This window comes from Mesoplodon mirus, assembly GCF_964341445.2.
Source record: "Mesoplodon mirus genome assembly, chromosome: X".
Taxonomy (NCBI): domain Eukaryota; kingdom Metazoa; phylum Chordata; class Mammalia; order Artiodactyla; family Ziphiidae; genus Mesoplodon; species Mesoplodon mirus.
In genome coordinates this window covers 48,645,438-48,669,627 of record NC_138981.1, presented here as the reverse complement: position 1 = coordinate 48,669,627, position 24,190 = coordinate 48,645,438, and the positions used below count along the sequence as shown (strand labels likewise).

General features: G+C 37.2%; 1 protein-coding gene across 4 annotated transcripts in view; it reads left to right on the top strand.

The window, feature by feature from the left end:
• The window catches only part of WNK3 (WNK lysine deficient protein kinase 3), a gene marked incomplete at both ends in the record, with an annotated part of 135,730 nt that extends 112,123 nt beyond the window's left edge, over positions 1–23,607 (top strand). For all 4 annotated transcript variants that reach the window (XM_082609083.1, XM_082609082.1, XM_082609081.1 and 1 more), the window contains 2 exons: positions 19,295–19,497; positions 23,278–23,607. In XM_082609083.1, the coding sequence (XP_082465209.1) occupies positions 19,295–19,497; positions 23,278–23,607 (533 nt within the window). The remainder of the gene's footprint in view (positions 1–19,294; positions 19,498–23,277) is intronic.
• Positions 23,608–24,190: the final 583 nt, after the last annotated feature.

Genomic DNA, 24,190 nt, shown 5'->3' with positions numbered 1-24,190 from the left:
GAATCTTTGTGTTTAGAGTTGTTCATTATTATCTTCTTAATATCTTGGATATCTGTAGTATTATCACCTCTTTAATTCCTGATATCTGTAATTTGCATTGTTGTTTTTCTTTGTCAGTCTTGTAGATGTTCATCAATTTTATTGATCTTTTCAAAGATCCGTTTGTACTTTTATTTTCTCTGTTGTTTTCCAATTTTAAATTTCATTGACTTCTGCTATTATCTTTATTACTTCTTTCCTTCTACATGCCTTGTTTTTATTTTGCTCTTTTTCTGGTGTCTTAAAATGGAAGCTTAGATTTTTGATGTGAGACCTTTCTTTTTGTAATACAAGCATTTAATGCTATAAATTTTCCTTATGAGCCATACTTTGGCTGCATCTACTAAGATTTTTAAAAATTAAGCTTTATTTTGCAGGGGTATTTTTAGATTTACACAAAAATTATTAAGATAGTACAGAACATTTCCATATATCTCACGCCCAGTTTCCCCAATTATTAACATCTTATACATTACTGTGGTACATTTATCACAGCTAATAAACCAATCTAGATACATGATTGTTAATCAAAATATACATTTTACTCTGATTTCCTTAGCTTTTACTTTATATCCTTTTTCTGTCCCAGGATCACATCCAGGAAACCACATTATATTTAGCAGTCATGTCTCCTAGGCTCCTTTTGGCTTCAACAGTTTCTCAGAATTTCCTTGTTTTTGATGACCCTGACAATTTTGAGGAGTACCAGTCAGTTATTTTGAAGAATTTTGTTTTTGAACACATCTTTACTTACCGGTGCTGGGCAGGAAGAAATTTTCCTCTATCCTTCTAGGTTCCTCTGGCTGGTCTAAGAATTAAATTAACATGAAACAAATTAATAGGAGAAAATCAAACAAAAGTTTAATAATATGTATACATGGGAGACATTCACAGAAAGATAGACAGGATGAAAAGGCAGAGGGCTATGTACCAGATGAAGGAACAAGATAAAACCCCAGAAAAACAACTAAATGATGTGGAAATAGGCAACCTTCCAGAAAATGAATTCAGAACAATGATAGTGAAGATGATCCAGGACCTTGGAAAACGAATGGAGGCAAAGATCGAGAAGATGCAAGAAATGTTTAACAAAGACCTAGAAGAATTAGACAACAAACAAACAGAGATGAACAATACAGTAACTGAAATGAAAGCTACACTAGAAAGAATCAATAGCAGAATAACTGAGGCAGAAGAACGGATAAGTGACCTGGAAGACAGAATGGTGGAATTCACTGCTGTGGAACAGACTAAAGAAAAAAGAATGAAAAGAAATGAAGACAGCCTAAGAGACCTCTGGGACAACATTAAACACAACAACATTCACATTATAGAGGTCCCAGAAGGAGAAGAGAGAGACAAAGGACCAGAGAAAATATTTGAAGAGATTATAGTCGAAACCTTCCCTAACATGGGAAAGGAAATAGCCACCCAAGTCCAGGAAGCACAGCGAGTCCCATACAGGAAAAATCCAAGGAGAAACATGCCGAGACACATAGTAATCAAATTGGCAAAAATTAAAGACAAAGAAAAATGATTGAAATCAGCAAGGGGAAAATGACATATAACATACAGGGAACTCCCATAAGATTAACAGCTGATTTCTCAGCAGAAATTCTACAAGCCAGAAGGGAGTGGCATGATATACTTAAAGTAATGAAAGGGAAGAACGTACAACCAAGATTACTCTACCCAGCAAGGATCTCATTCAGATTCGATATAGAAATCAAAAGCTTTACAGAAAAGCAAAAGCTAAGAGAATTCAGCACCACCAAACCAGCTGTACAACAAATGCTAAAGGAATTTCTCTAAGTGGGAAACACAAGAGAAGAAAAGGACCTACAAAAACAAACCCAAAACAATAAGAAAATTGTCATAGGAACATACATATCGATACCTTAAACGTGACTGGATTAAATGCTCCAACCAAAAGACACAGGCTTTGTGTCTTTGTGAAAGAAAATTGAAATCTTGTCAAGCATCTTTTCTGACCACAACGCTATGAGACTAGAAATGAATTACAGGGAAAAAACGTAAAAAACACAAACACATGGAGGCTAAACAGTACAGTACTAAATAACCAAGAGATCACTGAAGAAATCAAAGAGGAAATCAAAAAATACCTAGAGACAAATGACAACGAAAACACGATGATCCAAAACCTATGGGATGCAGCAAAAGCAGTTCTAAGAGGGAAGTTTATAGCTATACAAGCCTACCTCAAGAAACAGGAAAAATCTCAAATAAACAATGTAACCTTACACCTAAAGGAACTAGAGAAAGAAGAACAAACAAAACCCAAAGTTAACAGAAGGAAAGATCAGAGCAGAAATAAATGAAATAGAAACAAAGAAAACAATAGCAAAGATCAATAAAACTAAAAGCTGGTTCTTTGAGAAGACAAACAAAATTGATAAGCCATTAGCCAGACTCATCAGGAAAAAGAGGGAGAGGACTCAAATCAATAAAATTAGAAATGAAAAAGGAGAAGTAACAACAGACACCACAGAAATACAAAGCATCCTAAGAGACTACTACAAGCAACAGTATGCCAATAAAATGGACAACCTGGAAGAAATGGACAAATTCTTAGAAAGGTATAACCTTACAAGGCTGAACCAGGAAGAAATAGAAGATATGAACAGACCAGTCATAAGTAATGGAACTGAAACTGTGATTAAAAATCTTCCAACAGAGCTTCCCAGGTGGCTCAGTGGTTGGGGTCTGCCTGCCGATGCAGGGGACATGGATTCATGCCCCTGTCTGGGAGGATCCCACATGCTGCGGAGAAGCTGGGCCCGTGAGCCATGGCCACTGAGCCTGCGCGTCTGCAGTGTGTGCTCCGCAATGGGACACACCACAACAGTGAGAGGCCAGTGTACCGCAAAGAAAAAAAATCTTCCAACAAACAAAAGTCCAGGACCATATGGCTTCACAGGTAAATTCTGTCAAACGTTTACAGAAGAGCTAACACCCATCCTTCTCAAACTGTTCCAAAACATTGCAGAGGAAGGAACACTCCCAAACTCATTCTACGAGGCCACCGTTACCCTGATACCAAAACCAGACCAATATACTAGAAAAAAGGAAATTATAGAGCAATATCACTGATGAACATAGATGCAAAAGTTCTCAACAAAATACTAGCAAACAGAATCCAACAACACATTAAAAGGATCATACTCCATGATCAAGTGGGAGTTATCCCAGGGATGCAAGGATTCTTCAGTATACGCAAATCAATCAATGTTATACACCATATTAACAAACTGAAGACTAAAAACCATATGGTCATCTCAATAGATGCAGAAAAAACTTTTCACAAAATTCAACAGCCATTTATGATAGAAACTCTCCAGAAAGTGGGCATAGAGGGAACCTACCTCAACATAATAAAGGCCGTATACAACAAACCCACAGCAAACATCATTCTCAATGGTGAAAAACTGAAAGAATTTCCTCTAAGATCAGGAACAAGACAAGGATGTCCACTCTCACCACTATTACTCACATAGTTTTGGAAGTCCTAGCCACAGCAGTCAGAGAAGAAAAAGAAATAAAAGGAATACAAATTGGAAAAGAAGAAGTAAAGCTGTCACTGTTTGCAGATGACATGATACTATACATAGAGAATCCTAAAAATGCCACCAGGAAACTACTAGAGCTAATCATTGAATTTGGTAAAGTTGCAAGATAAAATATTAATGCACAGAAATCTCTTGCATTCCTGTACCCTAATGATGAACAATCTGAAAGGGAAATTAAGGAAACACTCCCATTTACCACTGCAACAAAAAGAATAAAATACGTAGGAATAAACCTACCTAGGGAGACAAAAGACTTGTATGCAGAAAACTATAAGACATTGATGAAAGAAATTAAAGATGATACCAACAGATGGAGAGGTATACCATGTTCTTGGATTGGAAGAATCAATACTGTGAAAATGACTGTACTATCCAAAGCAATCTACAGATTCAATGCAATCCCTATCAAGTTGCCAGTGGCATTTTTTACAGAACTAGAAGAAAAAATCTTAAAATTTGTATGGAGACACAAAAGACCCCAAATAGCCAAAGCAGTCTTGAGGGAAAAAAATGGAGCAGGAGGAATCAGACTCCCTGACTTCAGACTATACTACAAAGCTACAGTTATGAAGACAATATGGTACTGGCACAAAAACGGAAACATAGATCAATGGAACAAGAAAGAAAGCCCAGAGATAAACCCAGGCACCTAAGTTCAACTCATCTATGACAAAGGAGGCAAGGATATACGATGGAGAAAAGACAGTCTCTTTAATAAGTGGTGCTGGGAAAACTGGACAGCTACATGTAAAAGAATGAAATTAGAACACTCCCTAACACCATACACAAAAATAAACTCAAAATGGATTCAAGACCTAAATGTAAGACTGGATAGTATAAAACTCTTAGGGGAAAACATAGGAAGAACACGCTTTGATATAAATCACAGCAAGGTCTTTTTTGATCCACCTCCTAGAGTAATGGAAATAAAAACAAAAATAAACAAATGGGACCTAATGAAACTTAAAAGCTTTTGCACAGCAAGGGAAACCATAAAGAAGATGAAAAGACAACCCTCAGAATGGGAGAAAATATGTGCAAACGAATCAACGGACAAAGGATTAATATCCAAAATATATAAAGAGCTCATGCAGCTCAATATTAAAAAAAAAAAACAACCCAATCCAAAAAAGGAACAGAAGACCTAAATAGACATTTCTCCAAAGAAGACATACAGAAGGCCAAGAAGCACATGAAAAGCTGCTCAACATCACTAATTATCAGAGAAATGCAAATCAAAACTACAATGAGGTATCACTTCACACCAGTTAGAATGGGCATCATCGGAAAATCTACAAACAACAAATGCTGGAGAGGGTGTGAAGAACAGGGAACGCTCTTGCACTGTTGGTGGGAATGTAAATGGATACAGCCACTATGGAGAACAGTATGGAGGTTCCTTCAAAAACTAAAAATAGAATTACCATATGATCCAGAAATTCCACTACTAGGCATATACCCAGAGAAACCCATGATTCAAAAAGACACATGCACCCCAATGTTCATTGCAGCACTATTTACAATAGCCAGGTCATGGAAGCAACCTAAATGCCCAACGACAGACGAATGGATAAAGAAGTTGTGGTACCTATATACAATGGAATATTACTCAGCCATGAAAAGGAACGAAATTGGTTCATTTGTTCAGATGTGGATGGATCTAGAGACTGTCATACAGAGTGAAGTAAGTCAGAAGGAGAAAAACAAATATCTTATATTAACTCCTGTATGTGGAACCTAGAAAAATGGTACAGATGAACCGATTTGCAGGGCAGAAGTTGAGACACAGATGTAGAGAACAAACGTATGGACACCAAGGGGTAAAGCCGCGGGGGGGTAGGAATGGTGGTGTGCTGAATTGGGCGATTGGGATTGACATGTATACACTGATGTGTATAAAATTGATGACTAATAAGAACCTGCTGTATAAAAAAATAAATAAAATTAAATTAAAATATTTAATAAAAAACATGTATACATGGGAGAGACCCAGGAAAACTGAGTAACTCACCAAAATGACTGAACCCCTCACCTTAAATACCATCTTTAGCTAACAACAAAAGAAGATGTTGGGGGACTTCAAAGGGGAGGAAGGCAATTCACATGAAGATGGAAAAGCAAATATTTGCTGGGCCATGCAGAGACAGTGGGACAGAGTGGACTCTGATCTTTAGCTCTGCCTACAGTTTACCCCACCACACCTAGCCCTGTTCTTTGTAGATATCTCTGGTGATAGCTCTATAATAGAAACAGGTCCTCTATCTAAATTATTTTAGGCAGTGAGAGGGAAGTCAAAGTTTCTTCCCAAGTCGTTTGGGCCTTTATTATTTTCACCTTGAAATAATCCACAAGCTGAAGAGATATTTTGGGGTGGCAAGTTTTGCTTCCCTACACAGGCAGTGGAACATTCTCCAAGCTCATATTGTATACTTTCTGCTCCTAGAAGCCACCATTTCCACAAGGAACCATAATTCATTTTATTGGAGATTAAGTTAGAAACCAAGATCTGGGTGCTTGGTGTGCTCATTGCTACTGGGGTGTCATTGCTTCTAGGCCCTTTCAGCTGACAGATAAGGAAATATATCTATGCATACTAACTGATATATATCCATGTCTATGAATATTTCTATATGTAACCATCTGTGTCTATATTAAGGTAAATATGCATTCATATTGGTATCTCCGACTCTAATCCATTACCATATGGATTATATAGCCTTCTTCCCTTGTTTATCTGTAAACTCCCAGTCCAATAGTGAGAGGCTCTCACCATCCCCTATCTGTTTATTTAATTGTTCAATTCCAGTATAAGGTATAGTGGTTTCAGATTTGTTAATTTATGCCCCAGTGGGAAATACCTTTATCAATTAGAATGCAGTGCTTATGAATAGTTTCTTTTGCCTTTAATATTATAGGTGCCACTCATTTCCAAAATTATGTAGGTCAGCACTTGTTCCTGAACTCCTTTATGTGAGATTCCTTCATACATTTGTAATATGATTAGATTCTTTTGTCACATTCTGCATTCCATCCTGGGATCTCCTGACCTCCTAAATGATGTTTTTAAATTTCATACATTAAAGTTGACTCTTTTTGCTGTAAAGTTCTGTACTTTTTGACAAATGCATTCCATCCTGGGATTTTTATGACCTCCTAAATGATTCAAAATTTTTTCACACATTAAGGTTTATTCTTTGCTCTCTAGGATCCTCTGTGTTTTGATATATTGTATTGTAGGGGTTTTTTCAGTTCCAAATATTTTCTTATTTCCCTTGAGACTTCCTCTTTGTTCTATGGTTTATTTGGTAAATTGTGTTGTTTAATTTCCAAGTGTTTGAAGATTTTTCTTATTATCTCTGTTACTAATTTGTACTTCAATTTCATTATGATCAGAGGATATATTTTCAATTGTTTTTTTTTTTTGTTTTTTTTTTTTTTCTTTTTGCGGTATGCGGGCCTCTCACTGCTGTGGCCTCCCCCGTTGCGGAGCACAGGCTCCGGATGCGCAGGCCCAGTGGCCATGGCTCACGGGCCCAGCCGCTCCGCGGCATATGGGATCCTCCCAGACCGGGGCACGAACCCGTATCCCCTGCATCGGCCGGCGGACTCTCAACCACTGCGCCACCAGGGAGGCCCTCAATTGTTTTGATTACTTTCAGTTTGTTCAGGTTTGTTTTATGACCGAGGATATGGTTTATTTAGGTGAATGTTTCATGTGCACTTGAAAATAAAGTATACCTTATTGTTGTTTAGTAGAGTTTTCTATAAATGTCAGTTAGATCTAGATGTTTGAATGGTATTGTTCAATTATTTTATATCCTTGCTCATTTGCTATGCACTGCTTCTATTGTTGAGTGAGAGAACAGTGTAGAAGTCTCCAGCTGTAATTATGGATTTGTCTTTTTCTCTTTTCAATTCTGTCAGTTTTTGCCTCATGTATTTTGAGGGTATTTTGTTAGTTACAGACACAGCATTGTTATGTCTTCTTGGTGAATTGACTTTTATCATTATGTAATATCCCTCTTTATTCTTGGTTATTTTTGCTTGCTTTGATGTCTCCTTTGATATTAAATACCCATTCCATCTTTCTTTTGGTTATTGTTTGCATGGTGTATCTTTTTCATCCTTTTGGTTTTAACCTGCCTATATTATTATATTTGAAGTGAGTTTCTTGCAGACAGCTTATGGTCACATTAAAAAAAAAATCCGTTCTGGCAATCTCTTTCAAATATTTTAAAACCATTTATAGTGAATGTAATGATCAATATGTTTGGATTTTGGTCTGCCATATTTTAAATCTGTTTTCTGTTTGTTTTTTATTCCTTCTCCTTTCCTACCTTCATTTGGTTTATTTGAATATACTTTTAGTATTCCATTTTAATTTATCTATTATGTTTTTTCTTTATTTCTTTGTACAATTTTAAGTGGTTGTTCTAGGGATTATAACTTTTCAGTCTACTTAAAATCAATCTTTTACTACTTTAAGAGGAATGTAGAAACCTTACATCCATATAGATTTCTTCCTTCTATAAATTGTCTTAAGTATTCCATCTACATATATGGAAAACTATATCACACGGTGTTAAAATTTTCATTTTGCTTGAGTTTCAGAACTGAAAAGAATACATTTACCCTGATATCTACCATTTCTGTTGGTCTTCCTTCATTTCTGCTCTTTCATGTTTCCTACTCTTATAATTTCCCTCTGTTTGAAGATCTTCCTTTAGTGTCTCTTTTAGAACAGATCTGCTGGTGACAAATTCTCTTAACTTTTTTTTCATCTGAGAATGTCTTTTTTGACACCTTCATTCCTGAAGGATAATTTTGCTGTATACAGAATTTTGGGTTGACAACGTCTTTTAGCATTTTGAAAATATTATGCCACTTCTTTCTAGCTTCCATGGTTTGTGATGAGAAATCCCTAGAAATTTGAATCATTGTTTTCCTGTATAAAATGCATTGTTTTTCTCTGGTTGCTTTCAGAATTTTTCTTCTCTTTAATTTTCAGCAATTTTTCTGTTTCAGTTTCAGCAATTACATATGTAGGCATACGTTTCTTTGTGTTTATTTCTGTTTTGAGTTCACTGAGCTTCTTGAATATGTGGGTTTATGTCCTTTGCCAAATTTAGCAAGTTTTCAGCTAGTAGTTCATCAGGTATTTTTTTCTTATCATGCTCTTTTTTTCACTCTCCTTCTGGGACTCTGATGACACAGATTTTAGACTTTTTGCTATTGTCCTATAGGTCCCTTAGTTTCTTTACATGTTTGTTTTTCATCTTATTTCTCTGTTGTTTAAATTGAATTTTCTGGGGGATGGTGGGAATGAGTGAAATAGGTGAGGGAAATTAAGAAGTACAAACTTCCAGTTAGAAAATAAATGAGTCACGGGGATGAAATGTACAGCATGAGAAATATAGTCCAAAAAAATACAAAAATATAGTATCTTTGTGTGGTGACGAAGGTGGTCACAAGGTACAAACTTGCAGTTATAAGATAAATAAGTACTAGGGATGTACTGTACAACATGATTAGTACAATTAACACTGCTGTATGTTATATATGAAAGTTTTTAAGAGAGTAAATCTGAGTTCTTATCACAAGGAAAAAATTTTTTTCTTTTATTTGGTATCTATATGAGATGATGGATGTTCACTAAACTTATTGTGGTAATCGTTTCATGATGTATGTAATTCAAATCATTATGCTGTAAGCCTTAAACTTATACAGTACTGTATGTCACTTATATCTCAATAAAACTGGGAAAAAATTGAATTTTCTTTTGTCATCTCCCTTCTGCTATTGAGTTCATCCAAGGAGGTTTTTTGATGGGTTTTTCTGGTTGTTGTATATTTTTCGGTTCTAAAATTTCATTTATGTTCTTCTCTATTTCATTGTTGAGATTTTCAATTTTGTCATTGGGTTCAGTAGTTTTTGTGGTTACCTATTTAAGCATTTTAATAATAGCTGCTTTAGAGTCTTTGTCAGATAATTCCAACATCTATATTGTCCTTGAATTAGTATCTGTTGGTTATCTTTTCCCATATGAGTTGAAATTGTCCTGGTTCTGTGTATGCCGAGTCATACTGAATTTTATGCTGGACATTTTGAATATTCTAGGACTCTGGTGTCTTTTTAAAATCCTATGTAGAATGTTGACATTTTTGTTATAGGAGGTAATTGACCCAGTTATTTTTACCTTATGAGTTCCAACCTGTCTTCTGTGTTCTGTTGTTGTAATGTCAGTTCATTTGCTTTGCCTCTGTGGTGCTCTTTGGACCTGTCCCACGTGTGGGTCTCCTAGAGGGTCTCAGTCTTGGGAAGTTGTCTGTTCGTTCAGTTTTCATGTCTTTGGTGTGCTGAATAGGATTGGATTCATGTATGCACAGCTCAGTAGTAAATTCAGGAATTCAAAAATAACTTTCCTCAGTTCTTCCCTCCCTGCAGTACCTCCAGTACTTTCTGATTCCCAGTGACTCCTTTTTTTGTTCCTCAGCCAGAAATCTGGGATTTTAGTTACTCCGCTCTCTTGTGCACACCTACCACTTTGCACATGTTTAGGGCCAAGCTTTGGGAGATTAGAGACAGCAGTAAAGCAACAGTGATTGTCTTCAGTCTCATGGAACCATAACTCACGCCACTGATCAGAAGGGGGGGTTCCCTCCCTCAGAGTTTGGCTTCCATGAGCTTCCAGGGACTCTCCCACCACAGGATTGCTTGGGGGTAGGAGAGAGAGTACAGAGAAAAGAAGAAAAAAATAGGAATTTCTATACATTTTGAGAATGTTGGAAGTTCCCTTTCCCATTTCTTATGCCAAAAGTAGAGGATTTCCTCTGGAGATTTCTCTTTGAATACCCCAGTGCCTGCTTCTAGATTAGCCATGGATACCAGATAGGAAAAATTGGTAAACTCACTGCCATTTTAATGGTACTTTGAATTTTGGTCTTATTCCCTAGTCACCTGCAACTATTAACTCTTCACAATCCTCAGATTGCTGCTCCATGTATTCTGTCCAGCTTTTATGGAGAGACTAAGTATGTTAAGCCCGTTTGTCCCGCAGTGTATAACTGCTGATGTCTCTGCTCAGTTTTCCCCCCTAGTTTTTATTTTTAAGCTTGACTTCCTGGGAGTGACCCCTATATCTGCATTACTTATTGGTCAGCCAGAGATTGATCAGCGGTTGCACTTTTAAACACCTCAAGCTTGAAGGGCTTCCACTTTCTGCTGCTGGATCTATGTGTGGCCTGGCCTGGGAAACTCATTTAAACTTGAGGCCATTTTCTAGCTTTCATTTTCCTCTAGGATTTCTCATGCTTCCTCCTTGTATGTTCAGGCTCTGTCAGCTAGTGATGTGTGTATGGTTTGGGCCCTCGAGTTTATGCTGTGCATGTGACGATATTCCAGTCAACCTGAGATATGTGGAGAATTGATCAAGCCTGCGATGGTTGGCTCACTTCCCAGATCTCCCTGTTAACCTTAGGTTAATGGAGATACTGCTTCTAAAGCTCCAAATCAAGTGAGTTACCTATGGCAGCAGTAGCAAAGCTTATTGTTTTCTCAGCCTGTCCTGCTGTGGTTGAATTGCTGGGCAAAAAGAGCTGGTGCAAAGGTAACAGAAACAGCCATGGGCAAAAAATGCCACAGATTACACAGTTCTTAAAAGTTGAGTAGTTTTCATGAGTAACACTTTCAATTCTGTTGTATGACTTTGGGCAAATTCCAGATTGCTGAAATGGTTGTTTTTGAGAGTTCTGTCCAGTTTTATTACTGCTTTTGAGGGAGAGGGTTTGAAAACCTCCTCACTCTGTCATGCTAGAAGCCAGAAATTATTTTTTAGCAGATAGAAATGACAGTATCTAACTATTAAACTTCCATTAAATTAACTTATTTATTAAAATGTTTAGATTGATTCCTAAGCAGACCTAATATGAAAATATTATTTCCCTAAATGGGAACTAAATTATCTTCATTTTCTCTTTCTTTTAAGAATTCATTGAAGCCAAGTTTGCAAAGGTAGGGTGTTCCACACATACCTTCTAGTGGATTTATTACTTCATTGACTATCACAGAACCAAGTGATTTCATATTTCTAGTTCTAATAGCTGGCTTTCAAAGCTTGCTGACATTTCATATTTTCCCCATTTGGCCAAGATTGGTGGACACATTTGTTGGCCTTAGCACAGCATTTTGTAAGCTGTCAGCAAGGAGTTAATAGGTGTTGCATGGTCAAATAGGAAATGTTGGAGTCAATCATATAAAAACCATTTTTTCACTGTAGACTCTCTTAGATCCTTTAATGTGCTAATATGAATTGAGAATTTTCAAGAAAGGAAATAAATGTACAAGTCCCAAAACAGTTTTACCAGAGAACCCACTTTTCACAGAACACATTTAAAGAAGCACTGCCTTAACATATATACACAGATCCACGTCCATCTTTCCCTACACACAGGTATACCTATTTTGTGAGAAACATGAACTGATGCAGGATATTGCATGTAATGGTATCTACAATTTAGGTATGCGGTTAACTTATAATATGAGCACTGTGCTAAACTATGCAGAAAAGAGTTAACATAGCAGGCACAAGACTGCTATCTATAAAAAGGCCTGTTTCCAAGGTTGGACCTTGGCTGCTGTGCAGGAACTTGGTTTCCCTTTCTTCCCTAACTGATAAGTATAGCTCACGTTGCCTAGATTGTTGGTACAAGTAATGTGATTTATGCTGAATACCTGTTTTCCTTCTTAGAGTCTGGCATTTTGGTAAATGCTAGGCAAAAGGTGCCTACATGACCAGTCACCAATAAAAACCTTGGGCACTGAGTCTCTATTGGGCTTCCCTGACCAGAAACTTACCATTTTTTGTTGCTGAGAGAAAGGAGCATACTCAAGAATGCTCCCTCACAATAGAAAGAGAGCATAGGGAAGTCTGTGCATGAATTTCTCTAGAATCCTGTGTATTTTTCCCTTGCTGATCCTATGTGCATCCTTTTGCTGTAACAAACTTGGCTATGAACACAACTATATGCTGAGTTCTGTAAGACCGTCTATTGAATCAGTAAATCTGTGAGTGGTCTTGGGAGCCCTGAAACATAATCGCATTACATAATCTCAATCCTCAAAACATCTCTAAAGTAGGTAGAAGTTACTCTGTCCTTATAGGCAAGGAGACTACAGTTAGTGGGGTTAAGCAAATCTGTCTGACTCCAAAGTGTTGGCTCTTCACTGTTGTACTGCATTGCCTCCCAATACCAGACATCCTGTCTTCAGTGGATTGAAGGCAGGCAATGGGAGATCGTCAAAGGTGATAGTGGTCTGAGACTGTTTCATTCAGGAAGTAGGATTTGAGTTGGTGTTGAAAGGTAAATGGACCGGATTAAAATTGAAGTGGAGTGTGAAGAGTATTGTCAGTAGGTAGAATTGCATGTTATAAAGGCATGCAAATCGTAAAATGTAAGACGTATTTGGGAGAAAGAATATAACAGTTGGGTGAAATGGAGAGTTTACATTAGAAGGTTTTTTTCCCCACACTTTTTTTTTAATTTTTGGCAACTGCCACAGCTTATCTATGCTATAGTTTGATGTAAGATAATATATTTAATCTAACACATTATTATGTATTTAAGCTTAATAAATGATATGATGTTCAAGGATAATAAATAAGATAATCTATGTTTGCATGTTCTGCAAAGACAATCATGACTACCAAGGACTTTGCCACCGAAACAAGTTGAAAACCCACTATTGTTAGTACTAAGAAACTGTTAAAGTTTGGGGTTTGGGGGGCTTTTTGGAGCAGAGGAATGAAATGCTGAAAACAGCATTTAACTGGTACTAATCTGGTGGCAATGTGAAGAATGTTATGGCTAGAACCAGGGAGTGAATCTATTTAGATCATTGCCATCATGGCAGTCCATATATGAGATGATTAAGAGTTTAGAGAAGTATGGAAGTGAAAACAGACAGGAGATGCTGTATAGGATGATTTGCCATGATATGGTATAAACTGGATATGTGTGTGTTTGTTGAGAGATCCAAAGAGTCTGAGTCTGGGTGGTTTGTAGAAAATATGGTATCTTTATCAGAAATATAAGATTTAGGCAAACTGTCGTGCTTAGACCATGATAGGCTTGACTCTAGGTGTATTTAATTGAAGAATTTATTGACACTGAATTGGAGAAACACATTTGGGAGTTGGCTGTGAGGTTGGACTGAAGAGACATCAAGATTTGAGATAAGAGATGGAAACATTTGCAGTTGGGTGATTGCTGGAACTATCTGAATGTAGGAATCACCTTGGGGGAAAACAAAAAAGAACACCAAGGACTGAACTCTGATTTTACTCATTTCATCAATAAGAAATGAATATTAAAGAGCACCTTTGAAGTTATGTTACTACCCATCATAAAACACATTTGAAGAGTACTTCTTTTAATGTGCATTCGTCGGGTAATTTCTGGTTTCTGAACTTTAACATGATATGAATAACTTTCAAATGAAATCAATCAATAAATGTACCTAACATTTATCAATCAATAAACGTGCCTAACGGAATAGTTAGGCACTGAATAACATTCAGTAGGGTATACAGAAGTAGACATACAGTGTTGTACACATGAAACTTATATAATGTTATAGATCAATGTTACTTCAATAAAAGAAAAATAAATACTTGTTTCGGTTTGTTATTTCTTCCTCTACTTGTTGGCAACTGTATCACTAGTGCAGCAGCCATCATTGCCTGCCAATTGAGTGCATAAGATCACTTGTTCCACCAGATTTGTACACAAGAAGATTCCTGACATTGGGTTTTCCGTTAGTACAGAAATGTTCTTAAATGAATGACATTCAAACTTAGCTCTATATTTTTTTTTTTTTTTTTTTTTTTTTTTTGCGGTACGCGGGCCTCTCACCGTTGCGGCCTCTCCCATTGCGGAGCACAGGCCCCGGACACGCAGGCTCAGCGGTCACGGCTCACGGGCCCAGCCGCTCCGCGGCACGCGGGATCCTCCTGGACCGGGGCACGAACCCGTGTCCCCTGCATTGGCAGGCGGACTCTCAGCCACTGCACCACCAGGGAAGCCCTTAGCTCTATTTTTTTTTTAAAGAAACTAAAGGGGAATGAGCACAAAAATACTCCTCCAGATTAGTTGGGTGGGCAGAAATGCTGGCACTAATATGTATATGTTTCTGGCTATCGTCTGCTTTTTATTCCTACCTGCTGACATTTTTCCAGGTTAAGAACACAATCTATAAAGGCTTCAGCTCCAAAGTCTTCCCCAACATTGTTGTGCTATTTGTTTGCTCACTGGAGTTGGCAGAGAATCGCATGAATGTGCAGAGGGATAACAGGAAAGAATGATACTTTTATTATAGGCTGACTTGTGTGTCCTTGGGTTTTAAGTCTTAAAAAAGTAGGAATTCAAAAACAAAAAAAAGGAGGAATTCCAACAAGATTGGTACGTCCTTTTAGTGCATCATGGTTACCCAAAATTAGTAAAAATTATTCTTGTAAAACACTTTTGTATATGAGAATATGTTCACTTTTGTATATGAGAATATGTTCCACTTAATTCATTAAACTCTTCTTAAGCAGTTTTCACTACTGTGTTTCCATTTAATTTTTATTAACAAAATTCCACACTTTATTTTGATTTCCTTAGTTTTTGCATAAATTCTTTTTCTGTTCTAAGATCCCATCCAGGATACCACCTGATATTTACGTGTCATGTCTCTAAGCTCCTCTTGGCAGTTTTTCTCAGACTTCCCTTGTATTTTTTTCTGTTTGTTTGTTTGTTTTTAAATTTTATTGAAGTATACTTGATTTACAATGTTGTGTTAATTTTTCTGTACAGCAAAGTGACTCAGCCATATATATGTGTGTGTGTGTGTGTGTGTGTGTGTGTATTCTTTTTCATATTCTTTCCATTATGGTTTGTCACAGGATATTGAGTATAGTTCCCTATGTCCATTTAACTTTTAATCTCCTTGACTCTAAGCCTTCAGTAGCACAAGGGTCATAGAGAATGACAGACTATGCATAAGCAATCATTGAGATTATCATGTTCCTCCTTATTAAGCAATTTTCTTATCCTTTTCCCAGTTCGTTACATGGATTGGCATGGTACAATGGAAAGCGCACTGACCAAATAGTCAGGATACTTGGGTTCTAACCCCAGCATATAACCTCAGCTGTTTACTTTCTGGATTCTAGTCTTCCCATCGCCAAAATAGAATGATACTTGCTGAACCTATATCATGGGCCTGTTATGAGTTTCAAAGAATATAAAGAAAAGTACTTTGAAAATGTTTATATGTAGGCTTCTTGCATTATCTTTTACATTTTTTATAGCTTTTCACAATTAAAAAAAAGTACCATAACAATTGTACAAGATATTTTCACATGTTTATTTAATTAAATCTGTGGAAGTGTTACTGTGCTTAAATTTCACAACTGCATTTACTAAAATTCATTGTAGACCCACTCTGTAAGTTTTGACTTGTAAATCAGTCACAGGAACTTCATGAATCTTTTCTATGAGAATGATTTAGTTAGCCTGTGTAATAGTACTAAATAATTTAAAGACAGTGTGATGTTCAGATTAGGAAACCTTTCACTGATGAAGACATCTGTAAGTGATTTCTTTCATCTATTTGGACATCTTGTGCTCCAGAACTCATGAGGCTAACAAAACCATCTGCCTTCTTATTTCTGCTATTCTAGATAGACATTGTTTTTATCAATAATAAAAAGAAATACCGGTAAACAAAACATTAAATGAGATTCTAGTTTTCTGAAGATTGTTGAAAGTCAGTATGGTATATTGAAAGAAAGAGTTCTTGTCTAGGCTTTAGAATTCTGGGCCTGGCTCTGCTCGTATCTAATTGCAAGAACTCAGGCATGGGGCTTCCATGGTGGTGCACTAGCTAAGAATTCACCTGCCAATCTACAGATTTAGTGCAATCCCTATCAAACTACCAATGGCATTTTTCACAGAACTAGAACAAAAAATATCACAATTTGTATGGAAACACAAAAGACCCCAAACAGCCAAGACAATCTTGAGAAAGAAAACGGAGCTGGAGGAATCAGGCTCCCTGACTTCAGACTATACTACAAAGCTACAGTAATCAAGACAGTATGGTACTGGCACAAAAACAGAAATATAGATCAATGGAACACAATAGAAAGCCCAGAGATAAACCCACGCACATATCGTCACCTTATCTTTGATAAAGGAGGCAAGAATATACAATGGAGAAAAGACAGCCTCTTCAATAAGTGGTTCTGGGAAAACTGGACAGCTACATGTAAAAGAATGAAATTAGAACACTCCCTAACACCGTATACAAAAATAAACTCAAAATGGATTAAAGACCTAAATGTAAGGCCAGAAACTATCAAACTCTTAGAGGAAAACATAGGCAGAACACTCTATGACGTGAATCACAGCAAGATCCTTTTTTACCCACTTCCTAGAGAAATGGAAATAAAAACAAAAATAAATAAATGGGACCTAATGAAACTTAAAAGCTTTTGCACAGCAAAGGAAACCATAAACAAGGCAAAAAGACAACCCTTATAATGGGAGAAAATATTTGCAAATGAAGCCACTGACAAAGGATTAATCTCCAAAATATGTAAGCAGCTCATGTAGCTCAATATTAAAAAAAAAACCAACCCAATCCAAAAATGGGCAGAAGACCTAAATATACATTTCTCCAAAGAAGATATACAGATTGCCAACAAACACATGAAAGGATGCTCAACATCATTAATCATTAGAGAAATGCAAATCAAAACTGCAATGAGGTATCACCTCACACCGGTCAGAATGGCCATCATCAAAAAATCTACAAACAATAAATGCTGGAGAGGGTGTGGAGAAAAGGGAACCCTTTTGCACTGTTGGTGGGAATGTAAATTGATACAGCCACTATGGAGAACAGTATGGAGGTTCCTTAAAAAACTACAAATAGAACCACCATATGACCTAGCAATCCCACTACTGGGCATATACCCTGAGAAAACTGTAATTCAAAAAGAGTCATGTACCCCAATGTTCATTGCAGCAGTATTTCCAATAGCCAGGACATGGAAGCAACCTAAGTGTCCATCGACAGATGAATGGATAAAGAAGATGTGGCACATATACACAATGGAATATTACTCAGCCATAAAAGGAAACAAAATTGAGTTATTTGTAGTGAGGTGGATGGACCTAGAGTCCATCCAGAGTCCATACAGAGTGAAGTAAGTCAGAAAGAGAAAAACAAATACCGTATGCTAACACATATATATGGAATCTAAAAAAAAATTTTAATGGTTCTGAAGAACCTAGGGGCAGGGCAGGAATAAAGACGCAAACGTTGAGAATGGACTTGAGGACATGGGGAGGGGGAAGGGTAAGCTGGGACGAAGTGAGAGAGTGGCATGGACATATATACACTACCAAATGTAAAATATCTAGTGGGAAGCAGCCACATAGCCCAGGGATATCAGCTAGGTGCTTTGTGACCACCTAGAGGGGTGGGATAGGGAGGGTGGGAGGGAGACGCAAGAGGGAGGGGATATGGGGATATATGTATAAATATAGCTGACTCACTTTGTTATACAGAAGAAACTAACACACCATTGTAAAGCAATTATACTCCAATAAAGATGTTAAAAAAAAAGAATCCGCCTGCCAATGCAGAGGACACGGTTCGATCCATATTCTGGGGAGATCCCACATGCCGCAGAGCAACTAAGCCTGTGCAGCACAACTACTGAGCCTGCAGTCTAGAGCCCATGGGCCACAACTACTGAGTCTGCATGCCACAACTACTGAAGCCCACACACCTGGAGCCCGTGCTCTGCAACAAAAGAAGCCACTGCAATGAGAAGCCTGCGTACCGCAACGAAGAGTAGCCCCCGCTCGCCGCAACTAGAGAAAGCCCACGCACAGCAACGAAGACCCAACACAGCCAAAAATAAAAACAAATAAATAAGTTTGTTTTTTTTTAAAAAAAAGGAACTCAGGCATGTCAATTTACTTTTTCTGGCCCTCATTTCCCCATTATAAAACAAGTGGTTTGGATTAGACTTCTAAGGTTCTTTCCTTTTTTTTTTTTTTTTTTTTTTTTGCGGTACACGGGCCTCTCACTGTTGTGGCCTCTCCCGTTGTGGAGCACAGGCTCCAGATGCGTAGGCCCAGCGGCCATGGCTCACGGGCCCTGCTGCTCTGTGGCATGTGGGATCTTCCCAGACCGGGGCACGAACCCGTGTCCCCTGCATCGGCAGGCGGACTCAACCACTGCGCCACCAGGGTAGCCTGGTTCTTTCCATTTTTAACATTCTGTCATTGTTTTTTAACTCTTCTAAGTATCTGTCTGAGGAACCTGATGATAAGATTAGAGTTGATACTAATATTTTTGAGATACTATCTATTATATTTGACTTATACCTAAGGTGACCATATAATTTGCCATCCAAACAAGAAGAAACTTTTGAGAGTGAAAGGGATACTGTTGGTAATTACACAAGGACCATAGCTTTAAGCCAGAACTAGAATGTCTGGTTAGCCTATCTATACCCAATATGTAGTTCTGCATTACTGGCCGAAAAAGAGTATTTGTTTATCAGTTTTAATTCCTTTTCCTCGTTTCTCTGTTTTTTTTTCTTCTTATAGATCCACTGTGTGTGGAAAGTAGTGCAGCATCATGCCAGCAATCTCCAGCTAGTAAAAAAGGGATGTTCACAGATGACTTACACAAACTGGTGGATGACTGGACAAAGGAAACAGTAGGAAATTCTCTTATTAAGCCAAGTTTAAACCAACTTAAACAGAGTCAACAGAAACTAGAAACAGACAACTGGAACAAAGTATATGAAGTAAGTTGTTTATACCTGACCCTCTTTATTTATGAGAACTAAAACTATAAAAATTGATTCACTTAGGCCTATAGTTATAGTCACTATGATAGAGTGGTACGATTTGACAACATAGAGACTTTTATCCTTGTCTAGATTCATTATGTCTTTGAGCAAATTATGTTTTAGGCCAGGGGCCAGCAAACTATTTCTGGGAAGGGGCCAATTAGTAAATATTTTCAAGCCATGTGGTTGTAACTAATCAACCCAGCCATAGACAATACATAAACAAGTGGGCATGGCTTTGTTCCATTAAAACTTGATTTGCAAGAAGAGGTGGCAGGCTGTAGATTGCTAACCCTTGTTTTAGGCTATTATACCTGAAGAGAAAAAAAAACATCAAGTATCAAAAAAGAAAGCATCTGGAGTGAGGGTTAATTCAGTCTTGTGGTGCAAGAAGAATTTGGGTTTTGAGGAAAAGTTATCTTATATTAATTGTACATCAGTATTCTCAGAGCCAATAAGTTATCTTACATATTCAGTATGAAGAAGAATTTTAAAGATATTTAAACTGGAATATTATAAAAGATATCTTAAGTTTATGGACGAGATGTCTACTTAATTGCATATGGCCTTAGTTAGGTGTACAAGCAATTGAAATGTAGAAAGATGTCCACAATGCATTCTGGAGTGAGAAGAAGACAGGTTCACAGAATAGTATATATAGTATTTATGTAAAATTATATAAGATACATGTATATATGCATAGAAATAGGAAAAGCCATTAAAATATGCTGGATGGTGGAATTTGGGCCTTATTTTACTTTGTACTTTTCTGTATTTGAATTTTTAAAGTATCATTTTTTCAAAATGAGTAAATATATTAAAATGTGAATCAGGGCTTAGAATCTGAACCCATATAATTGAAAGAGATATATCTGAGTGTGTGTGTGTGTTATGTTTGTGTACATACATGTGTGTGTGTATATAGTCATTGCATGTAGTTTGGTAAAGAGTCTGAAAATACATTTAGTGTTAACACTGAATAAAATTTTCCAAAAGCCTAGATTTTCCAAACTAGTAAGCAGTGTACCTGCTTAAGGGCTCTGTGTATTTATATTATTCCTGGCACCGATTTATACACAGATAGTATCACCATTGTAAAAATTGGAAGCCTTTAGAGGCAAATTTTAAGGCATAAATGTGTTTGTGCTGTCAGTGAGAGATCCTCTGAGCACTATGTGAATGGAGGCCTTTGTTGATGAGTTGGAGGGTGGTTTATTTATGAGGATGTTTGGAAGAAGAGTGAGTAGAAAATGGAGTATGAATAAAAGTGGTGAAGGTCTTTATACGGACTGGGGTTCCAGCGTCAGCTCAGTCATTTACTAGTTGTGTGACTTTAGACAAGTCACTTGTGCGTCAGTTTTCATGTCTTTAAAACAGGGATAATACCTTCTTGCTTTGCAGGATTGCTGTGAGGATTAAATGAGGTAACATCTATAATGTGCCTAGCACATAGTAGTATCCTATATATGGTAACTATTTTTGTATTTTTAGGTTCAGTTGATTATATCTTTGTGTGGAGAGCCCATCTCACTATCTGACGTTCTTGCATGTTACTGTTCTGTGCCTTAGAAAATTTTGTCACAATTATGTGCCAAGCCCTCTGCTAGGCACTGGGTTTGATTAGCAAAAACAAGTATGTTCCCTGTTCTCATGGGACTTATATGCTGGTGGGACAGTTAGATATGAACAGACTTGTATAAATAAACATAAAATTGCAGCTGTAATAAGGACTACAAAGGAGAGATATAGGATACCATACAGTAAGGGAAATTTGACCTAGTAAAGGGAAGTCAAGAAAAGCTTCCCTGAGAAAGTGATGATTGAGCAGAGATCTGCAGGATGAGTAAGTGTTAACTAGGTGAAAAGGGGAGGGAATATGATTCTAAGCAGAAAGAACAGCATATGCAAAACCCCTGTATGGGAAAACAGAGAATGAAAGGACTGAAAGTAGGTCCATTTGGCTGAAGTGAAGAGAGCAGAGAGGACTTGGTGCACAGTGAATCTAAGGAGGGTCTTAAAAGTGGTGATGACAAGGAACTTTGTCTTTATTTTAAGACAGATGGATAGCCATTGAAGCCCTAGGGTTGACATGATCAGATTTGCTTTTTGAACAGATCACTCTGGCTTGAAGCAAGAAGAAAGATTATTGAAGATAAGGGTAGATGTTGGTAGACCAATTAAGAGTTAGTCACAGTAAGCCCGATAAAGAGTTGAACAACTTTTTAAATAACTATACTTCAATTTAAAAAAAGAGAGAAGCTGAGATGAAGAGAAGTGAACAGATTACAAGAAATGTTTAAGAGATAAAATGGACCAGATTTAGTGATGGAGCTGATGTTTGGCAGAGGGGAGGTGTCAAGGCAAGGTTTCTGGCTGGTATAACTGGCTATCATTCCAGCATACCAATCATCAGGAAGGGGAACATGAGCAGGCAGTGTGCTTTGGTAGAAGAAAGATCATACGTTTGGTTTTGGTCATTTGAATCTGAGATGCCTTTTAAATATCCAGGAGAAGATAAAGTATAACATGTCATCTCCAATTTTTATTTTTTGAAATAAAAATCACATTGTTACTGTTTGTAAAATAATAATGTTTGTTATAGAATTTAATCAATGCAGAAAAGTACAAAATTTTAAAATACCACCTTCAAATCCTACCACCCAGAAATAATTGTCACTAACTTTAGATAAACATCATTTCAGATATCTTTCTATGTCTGTATATGAATACATAGAAATAGCTTTACAAAAATGTGATCATACTATATGTGCTATTTTAAAATCAGAAGTATTTAGTTTTACTTTAACAGAACAAAAATACTGATATGAAAAAGGGATTGCTGGACTTTAAATGTTTTTTTTTTCACCTCAAGAGATCTTGTCATTCATTCTTGATTCAAGCTAAAAACCTTTTTCCTAACTGTAGTTTGAAACTTTAGTTGAAAGCGTTTTAGCTTGACCATCAATTTAGAAGAACTAAGAATTTGGGACTGATACCAAGCTCTCCTTTAAGTAAATTATTTACTTCCATTTAGACTTATTATTCCCATGTGCATAAGATTTCAGTAATCTCTGTACATACAAATAATCACAATACGATATAATAAGAAGAGTCAGGCAGCAGTGTTTTCTTAGTACTGCCCAAAACATAATTGTCGAGTTTAAATTTCCAAAAATGTAACAGAAATGTCAGACTTTAAATAGTGAGTAGGAGGAGGTAGGGAGGTGACATTTATTGAGCACCTACTATATGCCAGGCTTCCCCTATGCCACTCTAAATCATGCTCCTCTTTCTCCAAAGAATTATGTAGTAAGATGGACTACTGTTGTCTGTGGCCCTGAATGAGAGACTGCCTGGGACTGGCAGAAGGAAGTAAAAATAGAAGAGTAGTGCTAGCATGAGGAAAGGAGACACTAAACTGTGAACAGAAATTTAGCAGGGGTCTTGGAGTTAGCTGGAACTGTGTTCAAATCCTCACGTTACTATTAACTTGCTAAGTGGTGATGGGTGTTACCAATTTTGAGCTTCTGTTTCCTCATCTAAAAATGCCTGCCTTGCAGGGCAGTTACGAAGATGAAATGAAATAAGGTATATAACTATGCTTAGCACACAGCAAGTTACTCCAAAAATGGTAGACACTCAGAATAATAATGGGAGAGTAGTAAGCCAAAAAGAATACAGGTGGGTAAAAGTATCTACCAAATAAACTGATCTTTTGTTTTTATTTTTTGTTAGACTACTCCATCTACTATGGGCTACACATCAACATGGATCTCTTCTCTGTCCCCAATCCGTGGAGCTGTCCCAACCTCCTTGCCACAAGGACTCTCACGCCCTTCATTTCCTGGGCCATTATCATCATATGGAATACCCCATGTTTGTCAATATAATGCTGTGGGGGGGCCAGGGTATCCAGTACAGTGGGTAGGAATTTCAGGAACACCACGACAGTCTGTACTAATTCCTACCCAATCTGGGGGACTGTTCCAGCCGGGGATGAATTTGCAGGCATTTCCAGCTTCACCAGTGCAGAATCCATCCACGATCCCTCCTGGTCCCAAATGAATCAGAATAGAAGATGAAGAAAAAGGAGATGTTTTTCACAATTATTTCCGGGACACCTAAGATAATAATCTTTCTTCTTCTTGGGTTCTGCCATATTTTCCCTCATTTTGAGTTTACTTTCCACTATATATTTCTTTTGTTCCAATGTAGTATTTGATATAGCTCATCATCCTGTAGAACTGTGCAGTCTGTACATAGAACACTGCACACAGAAATGTTTTTTCACTTCAAATCCTATCCTCTTTGATACTTGATTTTTTAAAAATACTGTTCAGAATGCTTTAATAAGCTCAGCTTGAGCATTTCCATTTCCAGGACACTTTCCATTATTGCTGCTCTCTGCAGCTGGATGATACTTTTCTTTAAAAGGTATAAAAACTATTTATATTCCCCTAACATGGGCAAAGTGAGACCCTCCAACAGCTGGAGTCTTATGGGATTCTTCACGTTTATCTTAGGTTTACCTTTCGCAGAAGGCAGGGTAACTTGCTGCAGGAAATGTTTTTGAGCCCTTTTTAATGTGATTTTCTTCCCGTCGTCACAGCAGTAGGAGTGAAGCCTTGTTTTAGGTGAGGCGGAGAGA